Below are 27,845 nucleotides of genomic sequence, written 5' to 3' on the forward strand. Positions count from 1 at the left end.
TTTGCCTATTGAATACCTGACTCGACAAAATATACGTAATTTACAGTTAAGATGTAATACTTGCTCACCCGTCTGGATAAGTGACACTTTCATTTGCGAGCCATCTGCTTTTTCCGTGTCTTATTGAATCATTATTGCTTAACTGAAAAAATAGCAGTCAATATACCGTGCACGCAATCGATTTACTAATAAGGATTATATATAACATTTCTAAAGGTAAGTTGTGATCTATATTTAGCTCATAGCAACGAAACAATTTTGATTTCTGGTTTGTGTTTCTTTATTCTTAATACTAAGGTGCTGTGAAAACAGAGTATTGTACCTAGAGAAATACAAGGGTTTTTTCTTATATGTTGAATAAAGAGTTATGGAGAACAAGATAAAACTTTGATACAAAAAAGTACAAATGCACCTCATCCTATATCATCAGTTATGGTTCGACAGGAAACACAATTATAACGTGTAAATCACTTCCGTGAAACAACAAAACATACTTCCTTTTTTATGTATCGGCTACAAGATCTATTCCTTTCAAGGAAGTGATTTCCTTTCACGTTATAATTGATTTACACGTTATAATTGTGTTTCCTGTCGAACCATAACGGATGATATAGGATGAAGTGCATTTGTACTTTTTTGTATCAAAGTTTTATCTTGTTCTCCATAACTCCTTATTCAAAATGTAAGAAAAACCCTTGTATTTCTCTAGGTACAATACTCTGTTTTCACAGCACCTTATATATATATATATATATATATATTTATATATCTACTGGTACCTCGTTGCTTATTAAATCCACACTCACCGTCTTTCTTTTCCATTGTATGCTGAAATCGTTACGACATTCTTGTTTAATTCCGTACTACTGTTTCTGATAGCTAGGTTTCCATACGTACTAGGCTAATTTGTTGCCTGTTACCAATCTCAAACATTAGATTAATATTGTTTTATATTATGCCTCAGTAGATAATCAAACACCATATCATTCATCGTCTATAGATCTCCCATCTACTCCCACTTTGGTGTATGTAAGGACTCTTTGATTTCTGAGAATCAAACTTCTGTCAGTTATTTTACTCTTTGCTAATATAGTCGAGCAAAAAGATTACGTTTCTGTGATTATCTTTCTAATATTCTTATTTTCCCCATAATCTGTTTCATTTCCAAATTTGTTTGGGCTTTGAAAAGTTTCCGCTGTCGCTGCTGCTTCCTTTGTTCTTAAGATTTTGGCTATCACCACTTGTATATGTTAAAGTTCAAAAGTACGTATTTACAAGTATACCCAGAAATAAAATTTATATTTTCAATGTGTTTATTAAAGTCTGAATATATGATTTTATTTTAAATACGTTAACTTCTTTTTCTCTGATGTCTTCTACTTTCCTCTGTTTTCCATTTCTAACTGTCCTTGTGGGCAAATTGATTACTTCCAACTTTGTGGCTAGCATATATTTCCGATAGGTCACAAAAAAATGACAAAAAACTATAACATCTTCTATAACATGTAAATAATATTTTCAAAAATATTAATTGTAAAATTGTCAATATAATGATCAATCCATATATTTCTACCTCAAAGAAATGTGGCAAACTCTCAGATATCTCAATGTTGCTTTTTGAGAAAACGAAACAAAGTCCCTCCACTACGCCATGTAAATTGTGAGAGACCGACATTGACAGCTTTAATCGAAGGCGATCATATAAAAGGATAAGTAGAAGAAAAAGAAGAAAATGGAGGCGGAAAAGAAGGAATAAAAGAAGAGAAGGAGGGGAAACAAGAAGAAGAAGAGGGAGAAGACGACGATGATGACAACGAGCTGGAACGATGACAATTTAAAATTACAATGAAATTTTAGTATGATGATAGGAAAGGTGATAACACGTAATAAACCTGATATCATGACACAAATGACAACAGCATATTTATTAATTATTCGCCCAACCAGAATGACTCTACTTCTCTGTATAAGAGATGAAAAGCTTAGAATTCACACCCACGTAACTGGCAAAGTAAAGACATTATGACAGTTGAGGAATGTATGTAACTCATTTTGTTTAGTGATACAAAGTCATTTCTGTAAAGTCAATGACAAATCGCCAACGAGGTATATTGGGAGAAAGTGTTAGAGAGGTGGGTAGATAAATATATACATAGATATATATGTATGTGTGTGTGTGTGTGTATATATATATATATATATATATATATATATATAGGAGAATATACAAAAAATAACAACAGACGAGGACAGGTGGTGTAAATAACAAAAGTATATATTAGTATGACGCTCGGGAATACGGAAAGTCTTTGACGTTTCGAGCTACGCTCTTCAACAGAAAGAATACGGAGACAAGGAGAAAAACACGGAGAAAAAAAATTGAATAGTGTTCAGTCAACGGTCAATCATAATAATGGCCGATCATAACAATGACTGACCGGAAGTTAGAAATTCTTATTTCAGGAGAGCTAAGAGAGGGGGAGATAACAAACGGTGATCGGGAACGAGGGGCTGTGTGTGGGAGGTAGACTGCTGGTGATCTTGACGTATGTAGTGTGAAAATGGGGGAAGGGAGAAAGGAAGAAAGTAGTTGGTCAGTTGTAGTGTGTGCGTGGTGTGATGCGAGGGTATTGGTGTGGTGTGCGTGGTGTGATGCAAGGGTATTGGTGTGGTGTGATGTGAGGGTGTTGGGAGGTGGGGAAGAAATCGCGTGATATAGGAATCCGTGCGCCCATGACAAACGATTTTCATATACGATCTAGGTGTGTGCCTTTAAGCACAAAGTGTCTATATAAGAGGATTTTTCAATACTAATAACGCAGCATTCTGTGTTGTAAGTAGGCATCATGCTAAGCTGGATATAAAGACTGCTTTATTATATATATATATATATATATATATATATATATATCATAGCTTTACTCAGGGACCTTATTATATTCCAAAAAGGAGGTGTTTAGTCAGTGCCCTCAAAAGTGAAATTTCATGTTGAAGAAATTGTATTTCTCCAAATTTGCTGATTAGTGAGCGGAAATCGTACATTAATTGACCATTTTCGGACACAACTGGAGTAGGTCAAAGCGAGATAACTCCATCTGAAGCAGTAGAAGAAACTTTTCGCTTCGAAGAATTTCGTTTCAGGCTTTGATTTTTTTTTTTTTTTCACAACCTTGCTGACCTAGTTTGTACTATTAAATTAAGAAGGTTATGTGCTTCCGGCCAACAGTCAAATGAATCGCCTACATTGCTAAGAGCAATAACTTACACGAAACTAATGGTAACTTGTGAGTATGTATAAAAATAGAAACGACTGTTTTTGCACCTCCCCACCACCACCATTAAAAAATCAAATGATTGTGGCATTAAAATTTTGATTACATGTACCTACAATAAATACGTAAATGTGGAAAAAATCCTTACTACTATAGGCACAAGGTCTGGAATTTTGGGAAGGAGCATTATCGATTACTCTGAGCCAGTTCAACTGGTACTTATTTTATCGACCTCGAAAGGATGAAGAGTAAAGTGGATCTCGGCAGGATTTAAACCCAGAATGTAAACATGGACAAACTGGCGCTAAGCGTTTTGTCCAGTTTGCTGAAGATCCTGCCAGCTCACCGCCTTGAATATATGGAAGTAATGATAAATAGATACGCAGGACCAAGCCACATGGAACTTCCTTCACAAGTATGAAATTATTATAATAAAATTAAGATCGAAAGTAATATGTAACGTTACAATAGGGTAGATTTGCAGCTGTTTTGGACATTCATCGACTGTTGAGTGCCGTAATGTGTATTACGCAGTTGAGTGCACATTCCGATATAAGAATACATATCATGCTGTTAGAAATTATCATCAAGATTCATTAATATGGAATTCGTTAGTATGGAAACGTTGAAAAGCGGAATTTTCTCTTCAGAAGAAAGGGAGAAAGGGAGGCAAGAAGCAAGTTATTTAGCAGGAAACCGACGCTGGAGAATATAAAAACATCAAAAGAAGAGAGAGAGAGAGAGAGAGAGAGAGAGAGAGAGAGAGAGAGAGAGAGAGAGAGAGAGAGAGAGAGAGAGAGAGAGAGAGAGAGAGAGGATGACGTAGTGGTAAGGTATCAAACCGATACGCAAAAAAAGGTTGTGAGATCAAGAACGAGAACATGTAAATAAAAGTAAGGGAGAGAGAAATTAGGGAAGAGATTATAATAGAAAAATGTAAGAAGGAAAGGGAAAAAGGGTAAGAGTAAAATGTGAGAAGAAAACTGAAAAGTTATAAAGTTATAAAGTTATAAAAGCGGTTAGTCAACAATCACAAATCTAGGTTTGAGGAGAATAGAGTTGAAAAGGGGGATCAAAGGGAATTCCTGCAAAGAAAGAAAACAGAAAGAAATAGAATAGGAAGAAAAGATAGGCATCTCCTGCTATCTGCTGAATGAATATTTGGCAGACATTTTAAATATTGAAAGGCGGAGAGCTGGCAGAATCGTAAGCACGCCGGGCGAAATGTTTACCGGTGTTTCATCTGTCTTTATGTTCTGAGTTCAGGTTCCGCCGAGGTCGACTTTGCCTTTCATCCTTTCGGGGTCGATAAAGTAAGTACCAGTTGCGTACTGGGGTCGGTCTAATCGACTGGCTTTCCCTCCCCCAAATTTCAGGCCTTGTGCCTCGAGTAGAAAAAATACACTTTAAATTTTGAAGCGTGTAAGCAAAAATGCAAGGAGTTAAAACACGAGGATTAAGAAAATAAAAGAAAAAGAAGGTAAAATATATATGTGAGATAAATTAGAAAATGCAAGACGCGAGGGGTGGGGTGGTGGTGGTCTATAAGATTATAATTATATAAGTGATAAGAGAAATATAAAGATGTTAAGGTACCGTAGAAATAAAGGAATGTGATAATTCTAATTAGGCTTAGACTATACATGTAAATAGATGAAGAATCATATATAAAATCTAGGAGTAAGATGTTAATTTGAAATACAGGTTTACAGTCATCTAAGACGAGAAGAAAATACTGATCCGTGGTAAAAAGAAAACGTGAAAAAGTCGAAATCTGCATAACGCCATTGCCTCACGTCGTTCGTGAAGAAGATGTCTGTTCTCACGTAATATGTTCAGAGACTACCTGCGTAGATTGTGCGTAGTGTGACAAACTTGCTAAAGACTTCTGGTCCAATTAACATACCAAGGTATATTATAGGAAATACTATTATCCTTGAGGTAATGGGTATAATTCGCTAAAGCAGTGAAAGGTTTGTGGTGAATATTAGAAAATGAACTGACCTGCATTAAGTAGCGTGTTTTGAAATTAGTGGAAGAGTCAAATTATATTTATTTGTAGAATGTGTTAAATTACTATTGGCATTGTTGTTATTCCTGTTTATATTTCTACATTTGTTTAAGTAGCTTGCTTACTAACCACATGGTTCCGGGTTCAGTCCCACTGCGTAAGTGTCTTCTACTATAGCTAAGGGCCGACCAAAGCCTTGTGAGTGGTTTTGGTAGACGGAAACTGAAAGAAGCCCGTCGTATATATGTATATGTATATATATATATATATATATATATATATATATATCTGTGTGTGTTTGTGTGTGTGTTTGTCTCCCCAACTTCGCTTGACAACCGATGCTGGTGTGTTTACGTCCCCGTAACTTACCGGTTCGGCAAAAAGAGACCGATAGAATAAGTAGCAGGCTTAAAAAGAATAAGTCCTGGGGTCCATTTTCCTGACTAAAGGCGGTGCTCCAGCATGGCCGCAGTCAAATGAGTGAAACAAGTAAAAGAGTAACATTAATAATGCTGTTATTACCGTTATTATGATTAATGTTTTTCCCATCATGATTATTCACATGAATACGAATATCTGTAATCTCTCTAGTGTTGGGAGAATCCTCATCCTTATCGTCGTCTTGTCACCCCGCCTCACCATCATTAGTATTATGATCAGCATCAGCAGCAGTATCAGCAGCAGCAACAGTAGTAGTAGTAGTAGTAGCAGTAGTAGTAGTAGTAGTAGCAGCCGACCCTGATATAATAATTGATAACTTTTCAACTTAGTTTCACTTTCAGCTTCAATCAAGTTTTTCTTCTTTTTTCGCGGTCTGGTATAGCGTGAAGTGTTGCTATTTTTATTCGAATAACTAATAGTGACGTAACATCATTATTATTACAATAACCACTGTAATCAAGTATATAACAACTACTGTTATAGGGTAGACCAAACTGCATAACGATTAGGCAAAGTTTCCGTCCATTGAAAAGCGTAATTATAAATCCAAGACTACGTGTAGTAAGAAAAATACGACACCAAATTTATAGTGGAAGTATCAAATATAGTCTAATATACATTTTGAAGTGGGGAATTAGACTATAGAATATTGAAGAAGTATCTACGCAGTATTTCAACTTGTAAACAAATGTAAATGTAAACCATTGAACTGTGCGTTTTCTGTTCTTGTCGTAGGATGTGTTACATGGAGAGAATCGCAATGGGTAATTTGAGTTTTAGGTTCATCTATGCAGATCAACGTGAGCAAAACTGGAGATAAGTTATTAGTGATAGAATAATGCTTAGTAAATGGAAATTCCTGCGAGAAAGATAATTAGAGGTAAATTATTGTTATTTGTCACAATCTTATCTATATAGAAATACGCCAAGGCCGAATAGATTACGCTGTCATGTGGTTAGTTGAAGGGAAAGGTGACAAGCGAGTGAAAAAGCGAGAGAGAGAGAGAGTGAAGTGTTAACGACGGAAAGTAAAAGTTATTACGTGTACATGATTAAAATGTTAGTTGAAGAAAGAGATGTTGGAGAAAGAGAAATAAGAAATACGATGTTTAACAAGAGAAAGACTGAGACAGTATAGGCAGCGACGTAAGGGAAAGCAAAGGGTCGAATCACTAGAACAGAAGAAGCGAAGAATGGAAAATATGAATTAAAGAGAATACAGTTAGTATTTACCACAGATAAGAGAACATGTTCAAGATAGTATAGGGGTGATGTTAATGAAATGGAGAGAGAGAGAAAGAGAGAGAGAGAGATAGAGAGAGAGAGAGAGAGAGAGAGAGAAGGGAGAGAGGGCGAGAGAAAGAGTGCGAGGAGGAGAGGGAGAGAGAGTAGAGAGAGAGGGAGGAGCGCAAATATATAAAGTGTGCGAAGCAGCTTAAGTGTTGAGTTGTGACATTATTGCTAGCCAAGTGAAATTTTGAGATGAAAATAAACAAAGGGAGAAATGATGACAACAAGAAGGGAAGGAAATCCAACCATGTTTCGTGGTTCGCTACCTCAACAGCTTCTTTATAGGATTCAGTGTGGCTAAAGACATCATCAGGAGGAACCAAGTCCGGTTTCGGCCCCTATTCCTCTGTCGTTTTCGACGTGACGAGGCTCCCTCTTTCGGAGGTGTCTTCAGCTCTGGTACTGAGTGCGTTTCTTCTTTCTCCTTTTTTTAATTTTGTTCTGAGGTTTCTTCGACGCAGCGTCAACGAATGTCAGCGGGCGGATGACCATCCTGCCAAATTTCCCATTAAATACTCGCCGGTAGGCTCCACCAGCCAGCACCAGCTTACTGTCACGTGACACTGTCTAAACTTCAATTGACCAATAGAGGGGTAGGGCGCGTAGTTTTAGCCCGGTGCCTTCTCTAAACCTGCATTCCAACAGTTTCGTGTTAGTTTCAGTTCCAGCAGCCAGAGCCGACCAGCTGTTTGGTAGTACAAGCTTTCGAACCAGGAGGAGGGCGTGCTATGAAGGAGATCGCTACCTTGGCCTACCTTGTCAATCAACGATGCTGCTTCATCTAGCGACGTTAAGGCTTTCAAGCCATTTTGGGTCTTCTCGTTTCAGCCATATATAGAAGCTGACTTTGTCGACTGCCTCCTGTATCCTTTTTATTTCTTTTCTCAGCACTGAGCTCGAAAATGCAAACCTTCTTTTAAATAACGTCACCATTTTCCTTTCAATGAAGCCTCTAGCTCCCACTGCTCTAGCTTCCACTTATTTGAAGGCCTGGTCTTAGTTCCTTTTCTCTCCTCATGGAAGTATATTTTTCCACGCTTTTCCACATTTGGGTACTGTCCTCTATTATATCTTTCGATCTTCTCATTGAGTGCTGCGCTTATGACACCGAGGACTTGATTGTGACGCTATGTATTTCTGTCTAGTGCTAGCCTGCATTTTGACAGAACATGTATCACCGTCGCTTTCTCTCCGCATCTACATTCAGCAGTTGTCATCATTCATCAGTTGTTATAATGTTTCTTAATGTAAGAGGTGGAGAGAATAAGAGAGGAGGAAATACAAAATGTTTAGCTGTGAGAAATTTTAAACATCGTATATTAGTGGTACTGATAAGAAAATGACATGTTAATACAGAAGTTTTATATCGCCTAGATACAATAATAACTTACCAACGATAGAAAGATAGATTTTTCAATGACAGTCAATTATCTAAGCAAAATATCAGTCGACGTTATATTTTATTTGTTATTTCAAATTTGTATTGTCAGAATAGATAGATACAGCGACAATAATATACGTAGATGCATACAAACGGTGGAGGCGCAATGTCCCAGTGGGCGTTGTGAGTGTTTATTGAGCGAAAACACCTAAAGCTCCACGAGGCTCCGGCAGGGGATGGTGGCGAACCCTGCTGTACTCTTTCATCACTACTTTCCCTCACTCTTACTTCCTGTTTCTGTTGTGCTTGTAAATCAAAGGGTCAGCCTTGTCACACTGTGTCACGCTGAATATCCCCGAGAACTATGTTAAGGGTACACGTGTCTGTGGAGTGCTCAGCCACTTGCACGTTAATTTCACGAGCAGGCTGTTCCGTTCATCGGATCAACTGGAACCCTCGACGTCGTAAGCGACGGAGTGCCAACAACGACAACGCATACAAACAGCTGGAAGGAACTGAAATGAAATGAAAATAAGCTTGTCGGCAAACAGCTTAGAGTAAGTTTTGTTACGGAAAACGATATTGATGTTGATGGTGGTGGTGGTGGTGGTGATGGTGGTGCTGATGATTGTCATTGTGGTGATGATGATAGTGATGGAAGTGGAAGTGATGGTGGTGAGTGGATAGTGAAAATTAGTTTTTGTTTTAATTGAACTAGATTATATTATATCGCACGCATTAGTGAAATTATTTATCTCATACGCATTAGCGCAACTATTTATCATCTTCTCGCATGAAAATTCAAATTTTTTTTAATAAAATGTGAATGACAGACGATGTAAGCTAACAAAAGAAAGACTGAGATGGTATAGGCAACGACGCAAGGGGAAGCAAAGGGTCGAATCACTAGAATGGGGGTAGCGAAGAAGGGAAAATACGAATTAAAGAGAATACAGTGAGTATTTACCGCAGATAAGAGAACTTGTTCAAGATAGTATAGAAAATGAATATGAAATAGAACGTCATCTGTAAACGTATGGTTGAAATTTACAGCATTGGTAACATGAATATTCTCTGTAATCATTGTGAAGCTCTAAGATTTAGAAATGGACCTCGAAATTTCTGACGAAATGGGAAAGTGATGCTTCCTCAAGTACAGAAGAACCGAAAAGTCTTTAAACGAAATAATGCAGAGTATACAATTTCAAAAGAAGCTCTAATTTTTTTGCGGCTCTATATGAATTTCCACCCAACTAAAGCAAAATTTGGTATTTACTGTAGAATTTCTATTGGTTGTTGGCACTCCGTCGCTTATGATGTCGAAGGTTCCAGTTGATCCGATCAACGGAACAGCCTGCTCGTGAAATTAACGTGCAAGTGGATGAGCACTCCACACACACACGTGTACCCTTAACGTAGTTCTCGAGGATATTCAGCGTGACACAGTGTGACAAGGCTGACCCTTTGAATTACAGGCACAACAGAAACATGAAGTAAGAGTGAGAGAAAGTTGTGGTGAAAGAATACAGCAGGCTTCGCCACCATCTCCTGCCGGAGCCTCGTGGAACTTAAAGTGTTTTCGCTCAATAAACACTCACAACGCCCGGTCTGGGAATCGAAACAGCGATCCTATGACCGCGAGTCCGCTGCTCTAACCACTGGTCCATTGCGCCTCCACTTCTATTGGTACTGCAAGTTAATATTAATGATCTTATTAGGAATGACAACAACAATTTTTTGCGCGGATATAGTTGTTCAAACATAATTCTGAATCTGGAGTCTGAGATGCAATATATTTTTTTTATCCGAGAAACTATCAGTGAACTGTGTCTGAATATAGTAATTGACGTTATTGCTGAAGATATCTCCATTTGCAAAAAGATTAGGTATATTAATGGAAATGCTATTAACAACTGGATTTAGGACGGACGTATGGGGATTAGATTTAACAGGCTTTCCTTAATTTTACGAAAGGAAAATTATAAACCTGAATTCAGTTCTAAAGTAACATCTAAATAGTAAGCTACTTTAAGTTGAAATAAATATCAGAGATGCTTTGCCCTGTGTAGAAATTGGGAGATACTCTGAGGTTTTTCAAGCTATTCTTCTAAATCCATTGCAATACTGAAAACCGTTACGTATTGTCAGTACGTAACGCGAAGTCACAAGTGTTTCGCTTCTTAACCAGTATGCTTCACATGAGTTGAGCAGTGAGGCCTAAACTAGTCTTCACTCACAGATGGTTTCTATTTGCAGTTTCTTAGGAACCATAGGCTCTTTTAGTTGGTGTCAGCCAGCTTGCTGAATTTCTTAAGTTAAGTGGGTTCCGCTCAGCCTTCTGGAGGAAACAACTCACGGAGTACCACAGAAAGCCACAGCAGCCGATTTCAATAGGGAATGAAGCCGTGTGTCTTTTCCTTGACAAGGGCTTTGTCGACAAAATTCTGATATCTGGTATTCTTTAAATGACGCGATTCATCGAATCTGTCCACTCAGAGCACTCTACATTTAATCACTATTGTTCTTGTACTCCTAGACAGGAAGCAAGCTGTCTGATCGGAGTGACGTTATCGCTGTCTCATCTAGGTGTATGAAGCTGTTCTTCATGTATGCTCGCATCTCCCAATCTGGGGCTTCATGCAAAATAGAAAACAGGTCGATTACCATTGCTTTCGTTTTAGCAGCCTTGAGTCTTATAACCTTGGGCAGTGCTGGATGTTGTTTGTTAGCTTCAATCATTTGTAAGACTGACCACTTGGTGAGCTCTGGAAGGGCTTTGTCATGCTTCCATTTGTATCGATTTTCTCCCAGTGCGCTCACACATACACACAAATACTCAGTTTTATATATAGAGAGGTAGGGAGATTAACATAAGTACGTCATCAATAGTAATGTCCTTTGAACAAGCGAAGCAATCAAAATATGCAATCGTTCGTATTGTTTACCTTGGAAAGTGAGTTTTCTTTCCCCAGAAGCCTCATCACTCATTATGTGAGGTGTATCTCGTAGACACTGTTATGTCCTTTTTTGAACTCACTAGATATGTCACTTTATAACGTGGAAACATAACAAGGTTATAACAATACAAATATCAATCAGAAACAACACGTATCAAACAATATCTCTTCTCAACGACTTCTACAGCCTCTGCACAAAGTGCCTGCGCACACCAGACTGCTCCTCACTGGCAGCGTGTATGCATCTTTATACGGTTTAGGACAGGGGTGTCAGGATTTCATCACAACAATGTGAAATATTTTAAGAGTCTAAAACCATCTCTGGAACATAAGTAGTGTATGTTCCCAATGTGGGAAAATCAGTTGCGATATATATATATATATATATATATATATATATATATATATATATATATATATATATATATATATATATATATATATATATATATATATATATATATATATATATATATATATATATATATATATATAGGGAGAATTCACAAAAAAAAAAGACGAAGACAGATGGTGTAGACAACAGACAGATGTATTAGTTTAACACTCGAGAAGTGAAAAAGTCTTTAACGTTTCGAGCCTACACTCTTCCACAGAAAGGAACACAGAAAGAAACAAGAAAAGAAAATAAAGAATGTGTAGTGGCTAGCGATCTATCACGGCAAATATATATATATATATACATATATATATATATATATGTATATATATATATATATATATATATATATATATATATATATATATATATATATATATATATATATATATATATATATATATATATATATATATATATATATATATATATATATAATCTATATGTATTATTGTTGTTATTAATAGTATTAATAAGGTAATAATAACGTGACTAGCAAGTTCACGCAGTTACAGGCACAATATAAGCCAAATCTAGGTACAATAGGGTATATAATGCCAAATACCACTTGCTAAAATCAGAGCCAACGCTCCAAAACCCACCATAAATTCACAATAAATATACACACGAGCAATGCAATGAACATATGAGAAATAGACTTACATTTTCATTGAATGCATAAGTAAGTAATGTATAGTTCAATATCAATTGATCTTACGCTTTGCAGGACAAACATACTCTGCGATCTTCAGTTGAAAGTAACATTTTAACATCTATTTCTAAAATATTCACTACATTAGTTCGTGTGGGTTTTTACATTAAACGACCCGCTCGTGTGTATCTTTATTGTTAGTTTATGGTGGTTTTGGAGCATTGACCCTGATTTTAGCCAGTTGGGTGTTACATACTCTGCAGAATTTAAATTTACTACACACACACACACGCACACACACACACACACACACACACACACACACACACACACACACACACACACACACACACACACACATATATATATAAATATATATGTGTGGTGAGGGTTACAGATAAAATTAAAGAAAAGCAGCATTGTTACAAATGAAGCTAGAAGTAATTGAAATAGAAAAGGATATAATTCGCATTTTCCAATTTAACAACACAAATAACTATTCATTTTGTGTACACTGTAGCATAATGGGAAAAATACAATACATATGAATTGCCACATTTCAAAATTCCTCGTGATTGATATATCATTAAAATTTGTCCTACACACACATACACATGCACGCGCACACACAAACACACGCGCGCACACGCACACACGGAAACAAACACACGCGTAATTACACACACAAGCACACATACACAAACACACACACAAACACACACACAAACACCAACAAACCCACGTGCGCGCACACACACACCTTCACTTTTATATATATGAGGGGGCGAAATTAACATCAGTACGTCACCAAGAGTAATGTCCCTTGAATCAACAATACAACCAAGTTATGCGATCGTTCGTATTGCTTACCTTGGAAAGGGGGCTTTCTGCCACCATGGGCCCCATACTCCTTATGTGAAAAGATTTAAGAGTCTAAAACCAACTTTGGAACATAAGCAATGTATGTTCCCAGTTTGGAGGAAATCAATTGCGATATATATATATATATATATATATATATATATATATATATATATATATATGGCCAATGTATCATATATCCCAAAAAGGAAGCACACACTAAAGCATAGAGCAGTAAGGTATTTATATGTAGTTAAACCTATGTCTGTTCATAGTGTGCTCAATGGTTTCGAATTCACAAAAATGGAGAAAAGATGTTAAAAATCAAACTTAGATTTAATAAGTACATACGAATGTTTCAATGAGCAATACAAATATGTAAGAAAAAAATAATAACAATTATAATTATAGTTATGTATTATCATTCCCGTCAGTGTGAAGAATTTAAAGAAAAGACATCCAAAAAAGCTATTACTAGAAATCAAGAAGGAAAAACAAATGGGGTAATAGGAAAAATTTAACCGGATATTTACAAATAAGCTGTAGAAGGGAAAAATTAAGAGAAACGAAAAAGGTCATGTCAATGTGTATGCAAGTCTATTAATCATAATTATTATTATTATCTTTTTCTTACATATTTATATTGCCATTTGAAACGTTCGTATGTACTTATTAAATCTAATTTTTTAGATTATAATTGTTTATATCTTTATACCTATAACAAACTGTTTCAATTAACTACACACAGACACACACACACATATATATAGGGAGAGAGAGTGAAAATTATTTGCCAAAATAATGTGCCAAGGGAAACCAATATGCCATTGGTACGCAGATATTATTTTGAGCTGAGTGGGGTCGCTAAACTCATTTGTTCGAAAATATAAGGACGCAGATAGTGTGTCGTATAGCCAGCTGGAGACGACTTTTCCTGAGACTAAATAACAGTAACAATCATCCTAACCAGGACTGCCACATTATGTTGACAAAAAGTTTTTACTCTAGAGTACTGTTACTGAATGTCTCTGTTACTGAATGTTCAGAGATTTAGAAATAATAATTTTATGTATATATATATATATATATATATATATATATATATATATATATATATATGAGTTACAGATAAAATTAGGGAAAAGCAGCATTGTTATAAATGAGGCTAGTAATAATTGGAATGGAAAAAGAAATAATTCTCACATTCTGATTTAACGAAACAACTACTCATTCCGTGTACACCGTCACATGATGTGTAAAAATACAATACACATAAAATTGCAACTTTTCGAAATTCGTCTTGATTGATATATCATTAAAACTTGTCACGCGCACACATAGACACACACACACACACACACACACACACACACACACAGAAACAAACACACACACACACACACACAAACACACACAGAATACACAAACACACACACCCATGCATGTACATGCACATATATCTTTTGTTGCGGTGCAGACATACACCTCCATTCAAAATAATTTCTCTTCCGAAACTTTTCAAATAAATAATTGTACTTCTGTTTACTGTTGCTAGTAAGTTATCAATTTTAATAAGAAATGTCTTATTTCCAACAATAGTAGCTTAATATATATTTTAACGTTGATGTTGGAAACTGTAGACTTTTTCGAAGAGCTTTACTTATTATTAGACAGGAAATTACATATTTTCTAAATTTCCCTTGAATGTTGTACCCCTATCATATTTTGTTATATATATATATATATATATATATATATATATATATATATATATATATATATATATATTATGTCAGGTCGCTCTTCAGTGCTACTGGTAACATGTAATCCAGTACAACCTGTTGCATGGTCGGGTCGTCGGCGACTAAACTGGCAACCCCACCAGGCTTGCTTGGTGAGGAGGGTGTTGTTGGACACCCTGCAGGACGAAAAATAAGACCTGTCAAAGGGCGGATGAACTCCTGAACAGTCAACGACCATCCAACAAAATGTCTGTAAATATGTATATATATATATATGTATGGGTGTGTATATGTGTGTGAATGTCTGTAAATATGTATATATGAATAATTTTAATTTTATATATATACTATTTTTTATCTTTTATATTTTATTTATATATATATTTTTTATTATTTATTTATTTATTTTATTTATTTATTTATTTATTTATTTTTTTGATGAGCTGCTCCACATCGGTCACCGGAGTGATATTTGATCACTTTACAGAGTGTCTGAGTGTCGGTTAGGTGTCTGGAATGAGACGGCTTACCTCATGGGCAGGTAGAAGCTCTTTAACCTTGGTTGGTAATCTAACTAGGAGAAGGAAATCTCCGAAATAAAACCTGAGGCCTTAGAAATTCCTGGTTTTGTCAATTCTCTTGTCACACCGGTGAAAGTCTTCTTGGGCTAATAAGTGGGGGTAGTGCAGTGCAAGCTACACCCACTAAAAATTATTCATCTGCACAGGTACTTCCTGTACTCCAAATCTTAGTAAAATCATTCAATTGGTTGGTTGGCAGAAACCTAAAAATGCACCTGTAACTTATTTTAAAATGTCTGAAACAAATTCAGTAAATGGCAAAAAAGGCTTGGGAACATCAGGGGAACAGGTCTGGCCCGGCAGGTGTCCCAGTGTATCACAGGCTGGACCCGGTCGTCATCCTGCCACTGTGGTCAAACAGTCCTCAAGAAAAAGTAAAAATAAACATCGTTTGAATTTTGGCTGTTGGAATGTGCGCACACTTCTTGATGATAATTTCACGAAAAGGCCAGAAAGGCGTACTGCACTTATTGCATGTGAGCTAAAGAAATATTCCCTTGATATAGTTGCTCTCTCTGAAACTCGTCTCTCTGGTGAGGGTCAAGTAATGGAATCTGCTTATGGATATACTATCTTCTGGAAAGGCCTACCTAAGGGTCAGCGTAGAGAATCTGGTGTTGGGTTTGCTCTCAAGAATACATTAGTGTCCTCCATTGCAGAGCTTCCAAGTGGTATATCTGACCGGATCATGTCATGCCGTATCAAACTGACAAAAGGTAGGTTTCTTACCGTTGTCAGTATTTATGCACCAACAATGTCCCATTCTGAGGAAACTGTGGGACAGTTTTATGACAATCTAGCAAGATTATTGAGGAAAGTACCAATTTCTGACAAGCTGGTCATTTTGGGAGATTTCAATGCAAGAGTTGGAAGGGACTATGTTTCATAGCCTGTTTTAGGTCGACATGGGATTGGAAAATGCAATAGAAATGGAGTAGCTCTTTTGACGTTTTGTACTGAGAATGATCTGGTTGTCACCAACACTCTGTTTAAGCAGAAAAATAAATATAAAGCCACCTGGATGCACCCAAGATCTAAGCACTGGCATCTCATAGATTATATTTTGATTAGGAAATGTGATATGAAAGACGTTTCTAGCGTTCGGGTCATGAGAGGGGTAGAGAGCTGGACTGACCATCATCTACTGCGTGGCAAAATAGATTTTTCGATAAAACCTAAAAACCGACAGTCTGGTCCTAAGATACCCAAAAAGTTAAACGTTGCAAACTTTAAATTATCAAGCAACTTGCAAAGATTCCACGACGCTATAGAAAGTATTAATCTTGATCCAAACAATTTATGGGAAGATTTCAAAACAAAAGTATTTCAGGCTGCAAGTTCGTCAGTGGGATTTAAATCTCATAAATCCAGAGATTGGTTCTCAGATAGATCAGCAGAAATTCATGATCTACTTTTAGAAAAACAAAACTTAGGCAATACACTGCTCTCTCAGTCATTGAATCCCAACTCAAATGAAACTTACAGAAAGCTGAAAAGGAGGGTGCAAACTGCTCTAAGGAAAATTAAACAGGAATGGTGGAATGATAGGGCAAAAGGGGCACAAGAAGCAGCTGATAGAAATGATGCCAGTTGTTTGTATTCTTATGTTAGGGAGGTATATGGTCCAAAATCTTCTTCAGTAGCTCCAGTGAGAACAGAAGATGGATGTTTTCTTCTGACTGACACCGCTTCTATTCATAAGCGTTGGGTAGAACATTTCTCTGCACTTTTGAATAGACCATCATCCGTTAATATGAGGACGATAGAAAAAATTGAACAACTTCCAGTTATAGAAGACATGGCATCTGAACCAACTCTAAATGACATTTATTTAGCTATGAATAAGCTGAATAACAACAAGTCTCCAGGATCTGATGGAATCTGTGCAGAAGTCTTGAAATATGGGGGTGACAAAATGATGGAACTCTTAAATATTTTAATTTGTCACTGTTGGAGAAGTGAGAAAGTGCCTCAAGACTGGATTGATGCCATTCTTGTCTCCTTATATAAATCGGGGCCAAAGGATCTGTGTGGTAATTTTCGTGGGATTTCCCTTTTGTCTGTGGTTGGAAAGGTGCTCGCCCGCATTTTGTTAGAACGTTTAAATACCTTTATAGTTCCAAGTATGGTGTCTGAGTCTCAGTGTGGTTTTCGTTCCTCCAGGGGCACAGCTGATTGTATCTTTACTGTCAGACAATTACAGGAGAAGTGCATTGAACAGAATCTTGCTCTGTACCATTGCTTTGTTGATTTGAGCAAAGCATTCGATACTGTTAATCGAAGTGCTCTGTGGCTAATTCTGGGGAAAATTGGTTGCCCAGAAAAGTTTATAAACATGGTCAAGGCTAGGGTTAATTTTGGTGGTAGGCTTTCTGAATCTTTTGCTGTAGAAAATGGAGTAAAGCAGGGAGGCCTTGATGCACCCACCCTCTTTGCAATATACTTTGCCGTTGTGGTGTCACATTCCTTTCAAAACTCTGAGGAGGGTATCTACATAAAATATCGAACAACGAGGAATGTTTTTAATTTGACCCGACTGAAGTTTAAAACGAAGGTTTTTACTTCACTTATTAGGGAACTTTTGTATGCTGACGATTGCGATCTGGTTAGTCATTCTGAATCGGGTCTGCAATCCCTTGTATCTGCATTTGATGCAGCTTGTGATGATTTTGGCCTGACCATCAATCTGAAAAAAACAGTTGTAATGTATCAACCTGCGTATGGTGCTGTTTGTAACCTCCCTAAAATTTTTGTTAAGGGAAAGTTACTTGAGGTTGTCAATTCATTTGTCTACCTGGGAAGCTCTGTTCAAGATGATGGAAATCTTGATACGGAAATACACCTGCGAATTCAAAGGGCAGCAAAAGCATTTGGTGGCTTGGAGTCACGCGTCTGGCGCCAGCGACATATAAATAACAATACAAAGCTGGCTCTTTACAAATCATTTGTCTTAACATCCCTATTGTATTCCTGTGAAACTTGGACCTGTTATGAAAGGCATTTTAAAATGTTAGAAAAATTCCACCAAAAATGCCTTCGTCATATTTTAAGAATTAAATGGAATTCTTTTACTCCAAACACAGATATCCTTGCATCTGCAGGCATCCCCTCAATTAAAGCCATGATTTTGAGGAACCAATTGAGATGGTGTGGCCATATTGTTCGAATGGCAGATGAACGCATGCCGAAACAGCTGTTTTATGGTGAGCTTGCAGAGGGGAAACGTTATCGGCTTAAACCTAAAAAAAGGTTTAAGGATGGCATAAGGACTGCTATGAAGTCAATTGGAATGGCTCCAAAAGATATAGAAGTCCTCGCTTCAGATCGAGTTGGATGGCGAACAAGGGTGTGAAGTGGAGTGAAAGCATTTGAAGAGGCCAGGATGATGCAAGCAGGGCTCAAGAGACATTTAAGGAAAAATGTAAAGACTGAGAAGGTGAATGACAAGGACCTTTTTGTGTGCACAGTCTGTGACAGACCATGTCTGTCCTTGGCTGGCCTCAAATCTCACCTGCGAACCCATGGAAAACAAACCTCATCCAGCTATTCTGATTATATGTCTGTGCACACGTTTGAATGTGGTGTGTGCCAGAGGGTTTGCAAATCCAATGGGGGTCTTAAAAGACATGTTAGGATCCACAATGAGCAGAACTTACTTGCAGGTATTGGTAGTGCAAATCAGAGGTGCAATCTGTGTGGGTGTTTTTTCAAAACACTGTCTGGTTTAAAAAGCCACATCAGACGCCATGAAAGGGCTAAGGTGTAGGTGCAGGAGGTGGTCAAACTCTGTTTAAGGAGTAGACAACCACCATATATATGTATATATATATCTATATCTATCTATATATATATCTATATCTATCTATATATATTGCCGAACCGCTAAGTTACGGCGACGTAAACACACCAGCATTGGTTGTGAAGCGATGTTGGGGGGACAAACACAGACACACAAACACATACATATACATATATATAAACATATATACGACGGGCTTCTTTCAGTTTCCGTCTACCAAACCCACTCACAAGGCTTTGGTCGGCCCGAGGCTATAGTAGAAGACACTTGCCCAAGGTGCCACGCAGTGGGACTGAACCCGGAACCATGTGGTTGGTAAGCAAGCTACTTACCACACAGCCACTCCTACGCCTACACACACACACACACACACACACACACACACACACACACACACACAAATATATATATATATATATATATATATATATATATATATATATATATATATATATATATATATATATATATATATATATATATATATATATATATATATATATATATATAAGCAATGTTAATTCTCTAAATGAAGTATTAACAGTAACTGCACGATAAAGTGAAGTGTATTGCCACATAAGTGTGGCTGACCCCTAGGGGTGGATGTTACTGTTGCTTTAGCCCCTGGAGGACATCTCCTCCAGCTGCCTTATCGACACACTACTGTGTCCTGTTTGTTTTGCCAAGGGAAGTTATCCCTCTCATCGTGATCGTAGCACGAACGGACCCGGGTTTCAGGGTTATTTCCCTTCGTCAGCGTCCGATAGCTACCGACCTTCGATGAGAGATATAAATTCTTGGCAGCCTTATGTATATTTTTCCAGTGAAATTCTTCACTGATATCGAAAAGGTGAAAACAAGCAATGTTAATTCTCTAAATGAAGTATTAACAGTAACTGCACGATAAAGTGAAGTGTATTGCCACATAAGTGTGGCTGACCCCTAGGTGTGGATGTTACTGTTGCTTTAGCCCCAGGAGGACATCTCCTCCAGCTGCGTATGTGTATATATTGGCTTATATCCTTTTTATTGTTGTCATCGTTATCATCGTTGTTCTCGGTAGCTCTATGATCGTCCACTTCCCCCGTTGCCGATGCTGCTGCCCTTCACCAAGACTTTTGATACCGTCCCTGTATCTCTCTGTATTTGTGTGTTGCTGCCATCGTCGTCGTCGTAGCAGTTGTTGTTGCTGTTGTAGTTGTTGTTGGTCGCGTAATTGATGTTGATACGGCCGTTTGTGAAGTTACGGTGTGTTTGTGTGTATATATAGGTTCGTTTATTATGTTGTTTGTATCCCTGCTCTTTATACAGTTGTTTTTTGTTTACCCATTTATCTCTATTTATTATATTTATCATAGGTATGTGCATATTTGTCTATTGTGTGTGTATTACACTGTTTGTATCTGGTTTTCTTTCTTTCCTTTCCGTATTTAGTCGTCGTGTTGCGTGTTGTGGTGGTGGTGGTGTTAGTGGTGGTGGGTGTTATTGTTTTATTCATGTTTTATGTTGAGGCTCGGTCTCTCCATTGCTATGCGTGTAGTCTCCGTAATCTGACCGAGTGTCGTGTCACATCTATGCGTGGATAATACCTTAACATCTGTTATTAACCGAGCCCGTATGTTCTGCTTGAGCATGTTGGTGGAACACTGACGAGCTTTTCTACCCTTTCCCATGCTGCGTGCTGTCTGTGTGTAGATAGTTGTCTTCATTTTACATCGTCTTTTAGTACACCAGGTATTTAGAGGTCATAAGTTTGGCATAATGGGAATGAAGGATCTGGATTTTACTGTTCTTGGTTGCCAGCCAGATCTCCATGGCTAGCCTATAGTTAGAGCCCTTGTTAGAGTAGACTATTGCTCCTTTAATATTGTGTTGGATGGAGTTAGCTATTTGCTAGTTGCTCTCCACAGTGTTACCTTCTAACGCTAATATATATTTGTAAATACATACACACTCTTGAGCATGTATTGTTGTTTCCTTTTCGAGCCTTCATGTTCTAACAAATTTCACATTCTTTTAAACGCATGTTAGAACAAGGGGCTCCTTTAAAATTACTATAGCATGAACAACATTATCATTAATGACATTCACTTATCAAATGATATGGACATACTAATAATGGTCTCTTTCATGCTCTCTTTCTGTTACCTATTACCTTTTACTTGTTTCATTTATTAGATTGTAGCCATGCTGGGGTACCGCCTTGGAAAGTTTTAGTCAACTCCAGTACGCTTCTTAAAGTATTTTAAACCTGGTATTTATCGTTTTCTTTTGCCGAACCGCTATGTTAGGGGAACGTAAACACATCATCACCAGTTGTCAATCGGTGGTGGGGAGCATACACAGACACAAACATACGCGCACACACACATATGACAGGCTTCTTTCAGTTTCCGTCAATCAAAACCACTCACAAGGCTGGTCGGCCTATAGTAGAAGACAGTTGCCCAATGTGTCACGTAGTGGGACTGAACTCGGAACCATGCGGTTGGGAAACAAACTTTTTATCACAGAGCCACACTTGTAATTAATTTTTTAAAAATAATTACATTCATGCATTCTAACTTATCAAAAGGAAGAGCGGAAATATGTGAATTTTTATGCTCACCGGATGCTAGTGATAATATTTTAAAAATCCTCTGCACAACGTAATTTTCCAGATTCAGTATCAAGCCATCCAACAGCTAAATTCTTCCTCCTTTCTCGTGACTCATTGAATACGCTACTATATATAGCAGACGGCAGTGTCCCTTGGTTTCTTCCTACATCCCATTTTTTTAAAACCTGGAAATAGTTTCTCCTTTGCTAGAAAATTATATACATCATCTGCTATGAGACCAGTTCATACTTTCCGGTGTAATAGTAAGTAAGCAATGGGTCTAAAATTGCTGGTTTCCCCTCTCTTTTCTTCGTCCTTCTGTTTCAGCATTGTCCGTCCGTTTGTCATCCATATCGGTGCTCCATTTTCTATGCATTCATGAAACAGTAGTCGCATATAACTGTGTATACTTGAGAGATTCCTGAGCCAGAAGCTTGAAAACCATCTGGTTTGAGTCCTTACCAATTCTTTGTTTTCGTAATTATCTCCTTTAATTTCTTATCTGTGATTATTATATTTTGTGTCACTCCATTTCCATTTCTCATTTAAATTCCCGCAACCAGTTTGCTTTTATATTATGTTGAACTTCTTTGCTCTAGATTTTTGTCTAGAATTTTCTTTCTGCTTCAGTATCTGACATATAATTTTCCTGATGTTCTTCTCCGTTGCTCAGTTAACAACATTTTCTTTCATTGTTCTTGGAGAGCCTCTCTGCAGGTATCTGTTTTATTTTGCCAGACACTGCTTTTATACTTTGTCTTAGTTCTTCTTTAACTACTTGCTGTCCTTTGTATCCTATGTTGTTCTTCCTTTGCACTTCTTTCCTATGTCGTGGGGTAAAATGTGAACGAAAAGCAAAGGCTATTGTAACTGCCTTGAGATGTCATTTCCTTTTTCGTTTTTAATGAGTAAATCTTATTATTATTTCCCTTCCACTTCTCAGAGCTCTTGATTTCTCTTACACCGGCTAATTCCGTATGAGCAGACAATAACCTGTTGTAAAGTATCTCACAGGGTCTCTTTCCACGTTACTTAACATCCAAGTAACAATGTCAAAATCTTCACTGTCACCAATTAAACTACTTTCTGAGCATGTTCTACCCTCGTTTCAATCGCAATTTCTCCAACAAATTTCTCAAATCTGGTTGTTAATGCTCTCCGTGCACCAGCAACTACTGGAATGCCTGTTACTTTCTTCATTGCCCACATTCGTGTAATTTCATATTTAGATGATTGTCCTTTTCGACGTAATCCATTTCTTTGCCACGCACTCGTACATCCCCGGGTATAACAATATCAATGATCTTGAAGAGTATTGTAGTTCGCTTGAAGCATTGTGCATTGTTTGTAAAAAATAAAACGTTTTGAATGGTACAACAATGCACTATAATACAAAAAAATAGACTGTATACCTGTTGTAATTTAGTTATCTATAGTCCGATGATAATTCGGAATACAATTCCTTCTTCAGATATTCTTAGATGGAGTCGCTGCTATAATCTGTTTTCCAACGGCTTTTCTTTTTTCGGAAGCGTCTCAGTAGTGGTCTCCCTAAGCTCCTTCCGGAATTCCTCATGAGAAGTGCGTGAGGTACCAACTCACACGAGATTGAGACATAGCCGACCTCGGGAGACTTTTCGGTCGGGAACTATCATGGATAATTTCCAGATGCCTTGGCCTGGCAGTGCTACCAAGGGGTGCTACTGGTTCGAGATAAACTCTACTGGTACGGATGTGCAGTCAGACGGGCTTATTAGACGTGTGCACAGAGTGACGAAACCGTTCTGCACACTTTCATTCAGTGTCCGGATATTGCTGCCTTGTGGGGTTATGTCGAACAGCTGCTGTCACGCGTGGGACGGATCCGTCTGTCGACCGAGTCTGTAGTGATGTTGAAACCGCCGCCCTTGTTCAATCGGGCAGGCAAGGCAATTTTATTTTGCTTGGTGGCTGTTGCGAAAGAGGTTGCTTGGTGGACAAGCCTGAAAAGCATGAGGACAGATGAATTCTTCTTTGGTAGAGCTCTCATTGACTATTTCATGTTTCACTTGAAAAGGAAACTGTGAATGGAGAGGGAAGTGCTGTCCTCGGGTGAGTTTATTGAAAGGTGGGTGACAGTTGCGAAGATGGCAAGAGTGGATGGTACTTCTCTAAGTGTAGACCTGTGAATTGGAGAGAAGGAAATGGAGAGGGTACTTGCTTCTGGAGTTTCAGGGAAATCTCAGACAGTGGGGTTCCTCGATTATCCCTTGAGGCCTTCCTGTATGGGGAGGGCCACGTCTCTATCATCCTCCCCGCCATCTCCGTGTATACTTTCTTTTTTATTATTTCATTATATGTAAACCCCTACACTTTATGTCTATCTTTGTATTGTCCCCATCATCCTTCATGCTTGTTGCAAATAAATGAAATTATTATTATTATTATTATTATTATTATTATTATTATTATTATTATTATTATTATTATTATTATTATTATTATTATCAACATCATCATTATCATCATCATTATCATCATCATTATCATCATCATCACCATCGTCATTATTATTATTATTATTATTATTATTATTATTATTATTATTATTATTATTATTATTATATTATTATTATTATTATTATTATTATTATTATTAAATATTTTATTACTTTTTTCAGCTTTTTTGTGAAATCTACGCTTTAATGGCATCCCTAAGCTTAACGGATCTCGAATGTTCTATATGCTTCAATCAGTTTGACAAACCGAAAGGGCTTCCCTGTCACCATTGTTTTTGCGTTGAATGCCTACAGGATCATATAAATAATAATAAACAGACATGCTTACAAACCGGCTATTTTTATTGCCCAATCTGCAAAGCTGTTACCTATCCACTAGATCGAAGCAAAGCGGTTGAAGAGTGGGCGAAAACTTTTCACAATGATTTTCGAATTGGTCAAATACAAGAAATAGTTTCATTTGAACCGATGATGAGTTGCACGTGTCATGATAACAATGAAATAAACCTGTATTGTACGTTTTGTGAAGTAGTTATTTGCAGTGAATGTCGCACTGAGAAGCACCAAAACTGTAAAGGAGTTTTATCCATAAGTCAAGCTGCCATATCAAAACGAATCGAAGCTGAGAATCATTTGAAATTTCTGAAGGATTTGAAAGCAGAGGAAAGCAAGAAGCTTAAAGAATTACACCTGGAAAAAGAAAATATTCTTAGTGATAAAGAGAAAATTTTGAACAAAGTCGACGCACGTGTCAAAGATATCGTTCGAATGATAACATCTAAAGGAGATTTACTGAATAAAGACGCAACAAGAATGATGAATGTTGAATTAGAAAAACTTCGTATCTACGAGGAAAATTACAAAGAAAAAATAGAATCCTTAAGAAATTGTATTGAGAAAGTTTCTGAGGTGATGAAAGAAAAATCTGCTTCAAAGTTTGTTGTGTCTTATTTCCCGGTTAGAAAATGTATCAACAGATTTAATTCTTCTGACTACCGTCTAACACGAAGAGTGTTATCATTAAATATTACATCAGAATTTTCAAAAGCCTTGCAAGATTTAGAAAAATGCCCATTCGGCCATGTTAGTTACGAAGGCGATATATCTAATGAAGAAATAGAACATACAGAAGACATTAAAAATTCTAAAGAAAAAGGGCTAGAAAAGAAACCCAATATGGTAAATATGCAAAAAGTTGAAGAATTTACATCCGATGACGAAAGTACCTTTACATCAATCTTAAATTTGGTTTGTATCATTCCTGGGGGAGGATTCTTGATGAGTGACAACAAACACGGAATCTTACAGTTCTGTCCGAAAGGTAATCAGATTAACAGATTTGATCTGAAAAGTCAGCCGCATGGATTGTGCATTCACTCTCACAATTTCGCAATGGTATCTCTACCCAATGAACTTCAACTGTGTATAATTAAATTCTCACGAAACTTTGTCACAAACGTCATGTGCATGCTGAATTTCTTTAAAAAATATCAAAGGATCCAATGTAGGTCAAAGTACAGTGCCATCGCTAAAAGCTATGACGGAAGGTTAATTTGCAAATGTCTAGAAAAACCTGTTATCGAAGTCGTGTTCATTTTTGATAATAGAGCCAAAGCACTACAGCAATTCTATCTTGATATCGCTTATGTTTCGAAATCTGATCCTTGTTACATGACAATAGCCCCAGATGAGACAATTGTACTTTCGTGCTATCGAGCTGGATTATTGTACGGTATCGGTCGATCTGGAAATAAAAAATTCCACGTTAAAAGTGTTGAAGGACAACCGATTGAAGGACCGGGTGGTGTCTGCTGCGATACTGAATACATCTATGCCACAGAACTGGGACGTTCAAACATATTACGTTTTGATCTAAGCGGTAACTTCATAAGTTATTTGACCCCTTCATCAGCTCTCCCCATGCCCGTCGCATTAGACATCAACCGCAATGAGAAACAACTGGTTGTTACGCGAATGATACCGAAACCAACTATCGAAATTTACCAACTTTAAAGTTTATCATTAAAGTCTAATGATTCTGTTTGAGTATGGTTTTGATTGTTCTATTTATTTATCTATTCAAACAAAATTCCATAGGAAATATTTAAAGTAACAGATATCAGGATAACATATTTCTGAAGTCAGATCTGTAAACGTTCATTCAAGTCCATGCTCAATAATACAAGTACACACACTTTCCCACATACTCACAGAAACAATTATACTAAAACAATTCAGACGGAACATAAAACCCCGATTGTGTCCGTTCTTCGGACAGAAACGAAAATATTCATACAAAGTATTCAGTACATTCTTATACTGGGCAGGTATTGAATCACACAAGCAATCTATTCTACCTTGAATTTCTTAGTCTAATGTCAATCGATGCCATACATAGCTATACTGAAAATCATATTCGCATATATACATGCATATATATACAAAATATATATTTAAGTCTAATTACCAATGCATGCAACCTCTAAGGCATGAATGAGTACCAACGCTGTTGAAAAATAAATGATGTGGCGTTTGTAGTGTCCAGGATTTATACACATTGAATAAGAAAAAGAGATTTTTGTAACAATTATTCTAGTTTGAAGTATTGAAATTTGATAGTGCAAAGTTAAATAAATGGTGCTGAACCGTCTGTATTGAATCAATGAAACTAATATTTTTGAGCCATTTAGAATCTTTACTATATCATTCGTAGAATCAAACCATGGATTTACTTGAAGATACTGGTAATAAAACATTGCAGCAAGTTAATTTCAAATGTTGTTTTCATTATGATTTGGTAAAGTGAAAAAGTACGTCACGTATACCTCTTTGAGAATTAACAGAAAACCCTATGATATGACATGCATAACTGTATATTAGATAAATATAATCTATTAAAACCTATAGGGGATCCATACATTCTCTATAACCTAATATATATAATTAAATATAAGATAAAGTTTCACGCGATACGTCATCTATAACAGATAAACACCAACCCTGTTTACTTCTCAAAGAGAGTGTAGAAGAAATGATTTATTTAGTTTGCTATGTGCCGAAAAGTATTACACAGAGCAACTACTTTTATTAGTGATAGTGAAATGTATTTGTTTCCGTATTCATGACTTTTGAGTACAGGATAAGAAAGGTATTATCAGAATAGATGAAATATATGCATATATATTTACATATATACATGCACACACGCTCACACTTATATTAATAGAGTGTGTTGATAATGCAGTAACAATGCTTCTGTGCCAAAATCACAAATATTCAACAACAGCTTGTGTAATGCTAAAATCGCAGTGATTTTTGCTTGGCTGAATGTGTTTAAAGGGAATATAATATTGTTTATCACCTT

General features: G+C 36.9%; 1 protein-coding gene across 1 annotated transcript; it reads left to right on the forward strand.

Annotated features, from left to right (window-relative positions):
• On the forward strand, nucleotides 1–27,257 carry LOC106868953 (uncharacterized). The gene is made up of 2 exons (XM_014914427.3): nucleotides 1–216; nucleotides 24,644–27,257. Exon 2 carries the CDS (start codon nucleotides 24,668–24,670, stop codon nucleotides 26,492–26,494), a length of 1,827 nt encoding a protein of 608 aa, XP_014769913.1. The 5' UTR covers nucleotides 1–216; nucleotides 24,644–24,667; the 3' UTR covers nucleotides 26,495–27,257.
• The last annotated feature ends 588 nt before the right edge of the window (nucleotides 27,258–27,845 follow it).

This window comes from Octopus bimaculoides, chromosome 3, assembly GCF_046866305.1.
Source record: "Octopus bimaculoides isolate indiv1 chromosome 3, ASM4686630v1, whole genome shotgun sequence".
NCBI classification, from domain to species: Eukaryota; Metazoa; Mollusca; class Cephalopoda; order Octopoda; family Octopodidae; genus Octopus; species Octopus bimaculoides.

What these genes read in the sequence shown, in the direction of transcription:
- LOC106868953 (XM_014914427.3), top strand. Translation starts at nt 24,668, where the DNA reads ATGGCATCCCTAAGCTTAACGGATCTCGAATGTTCTATATGCTTCAAT.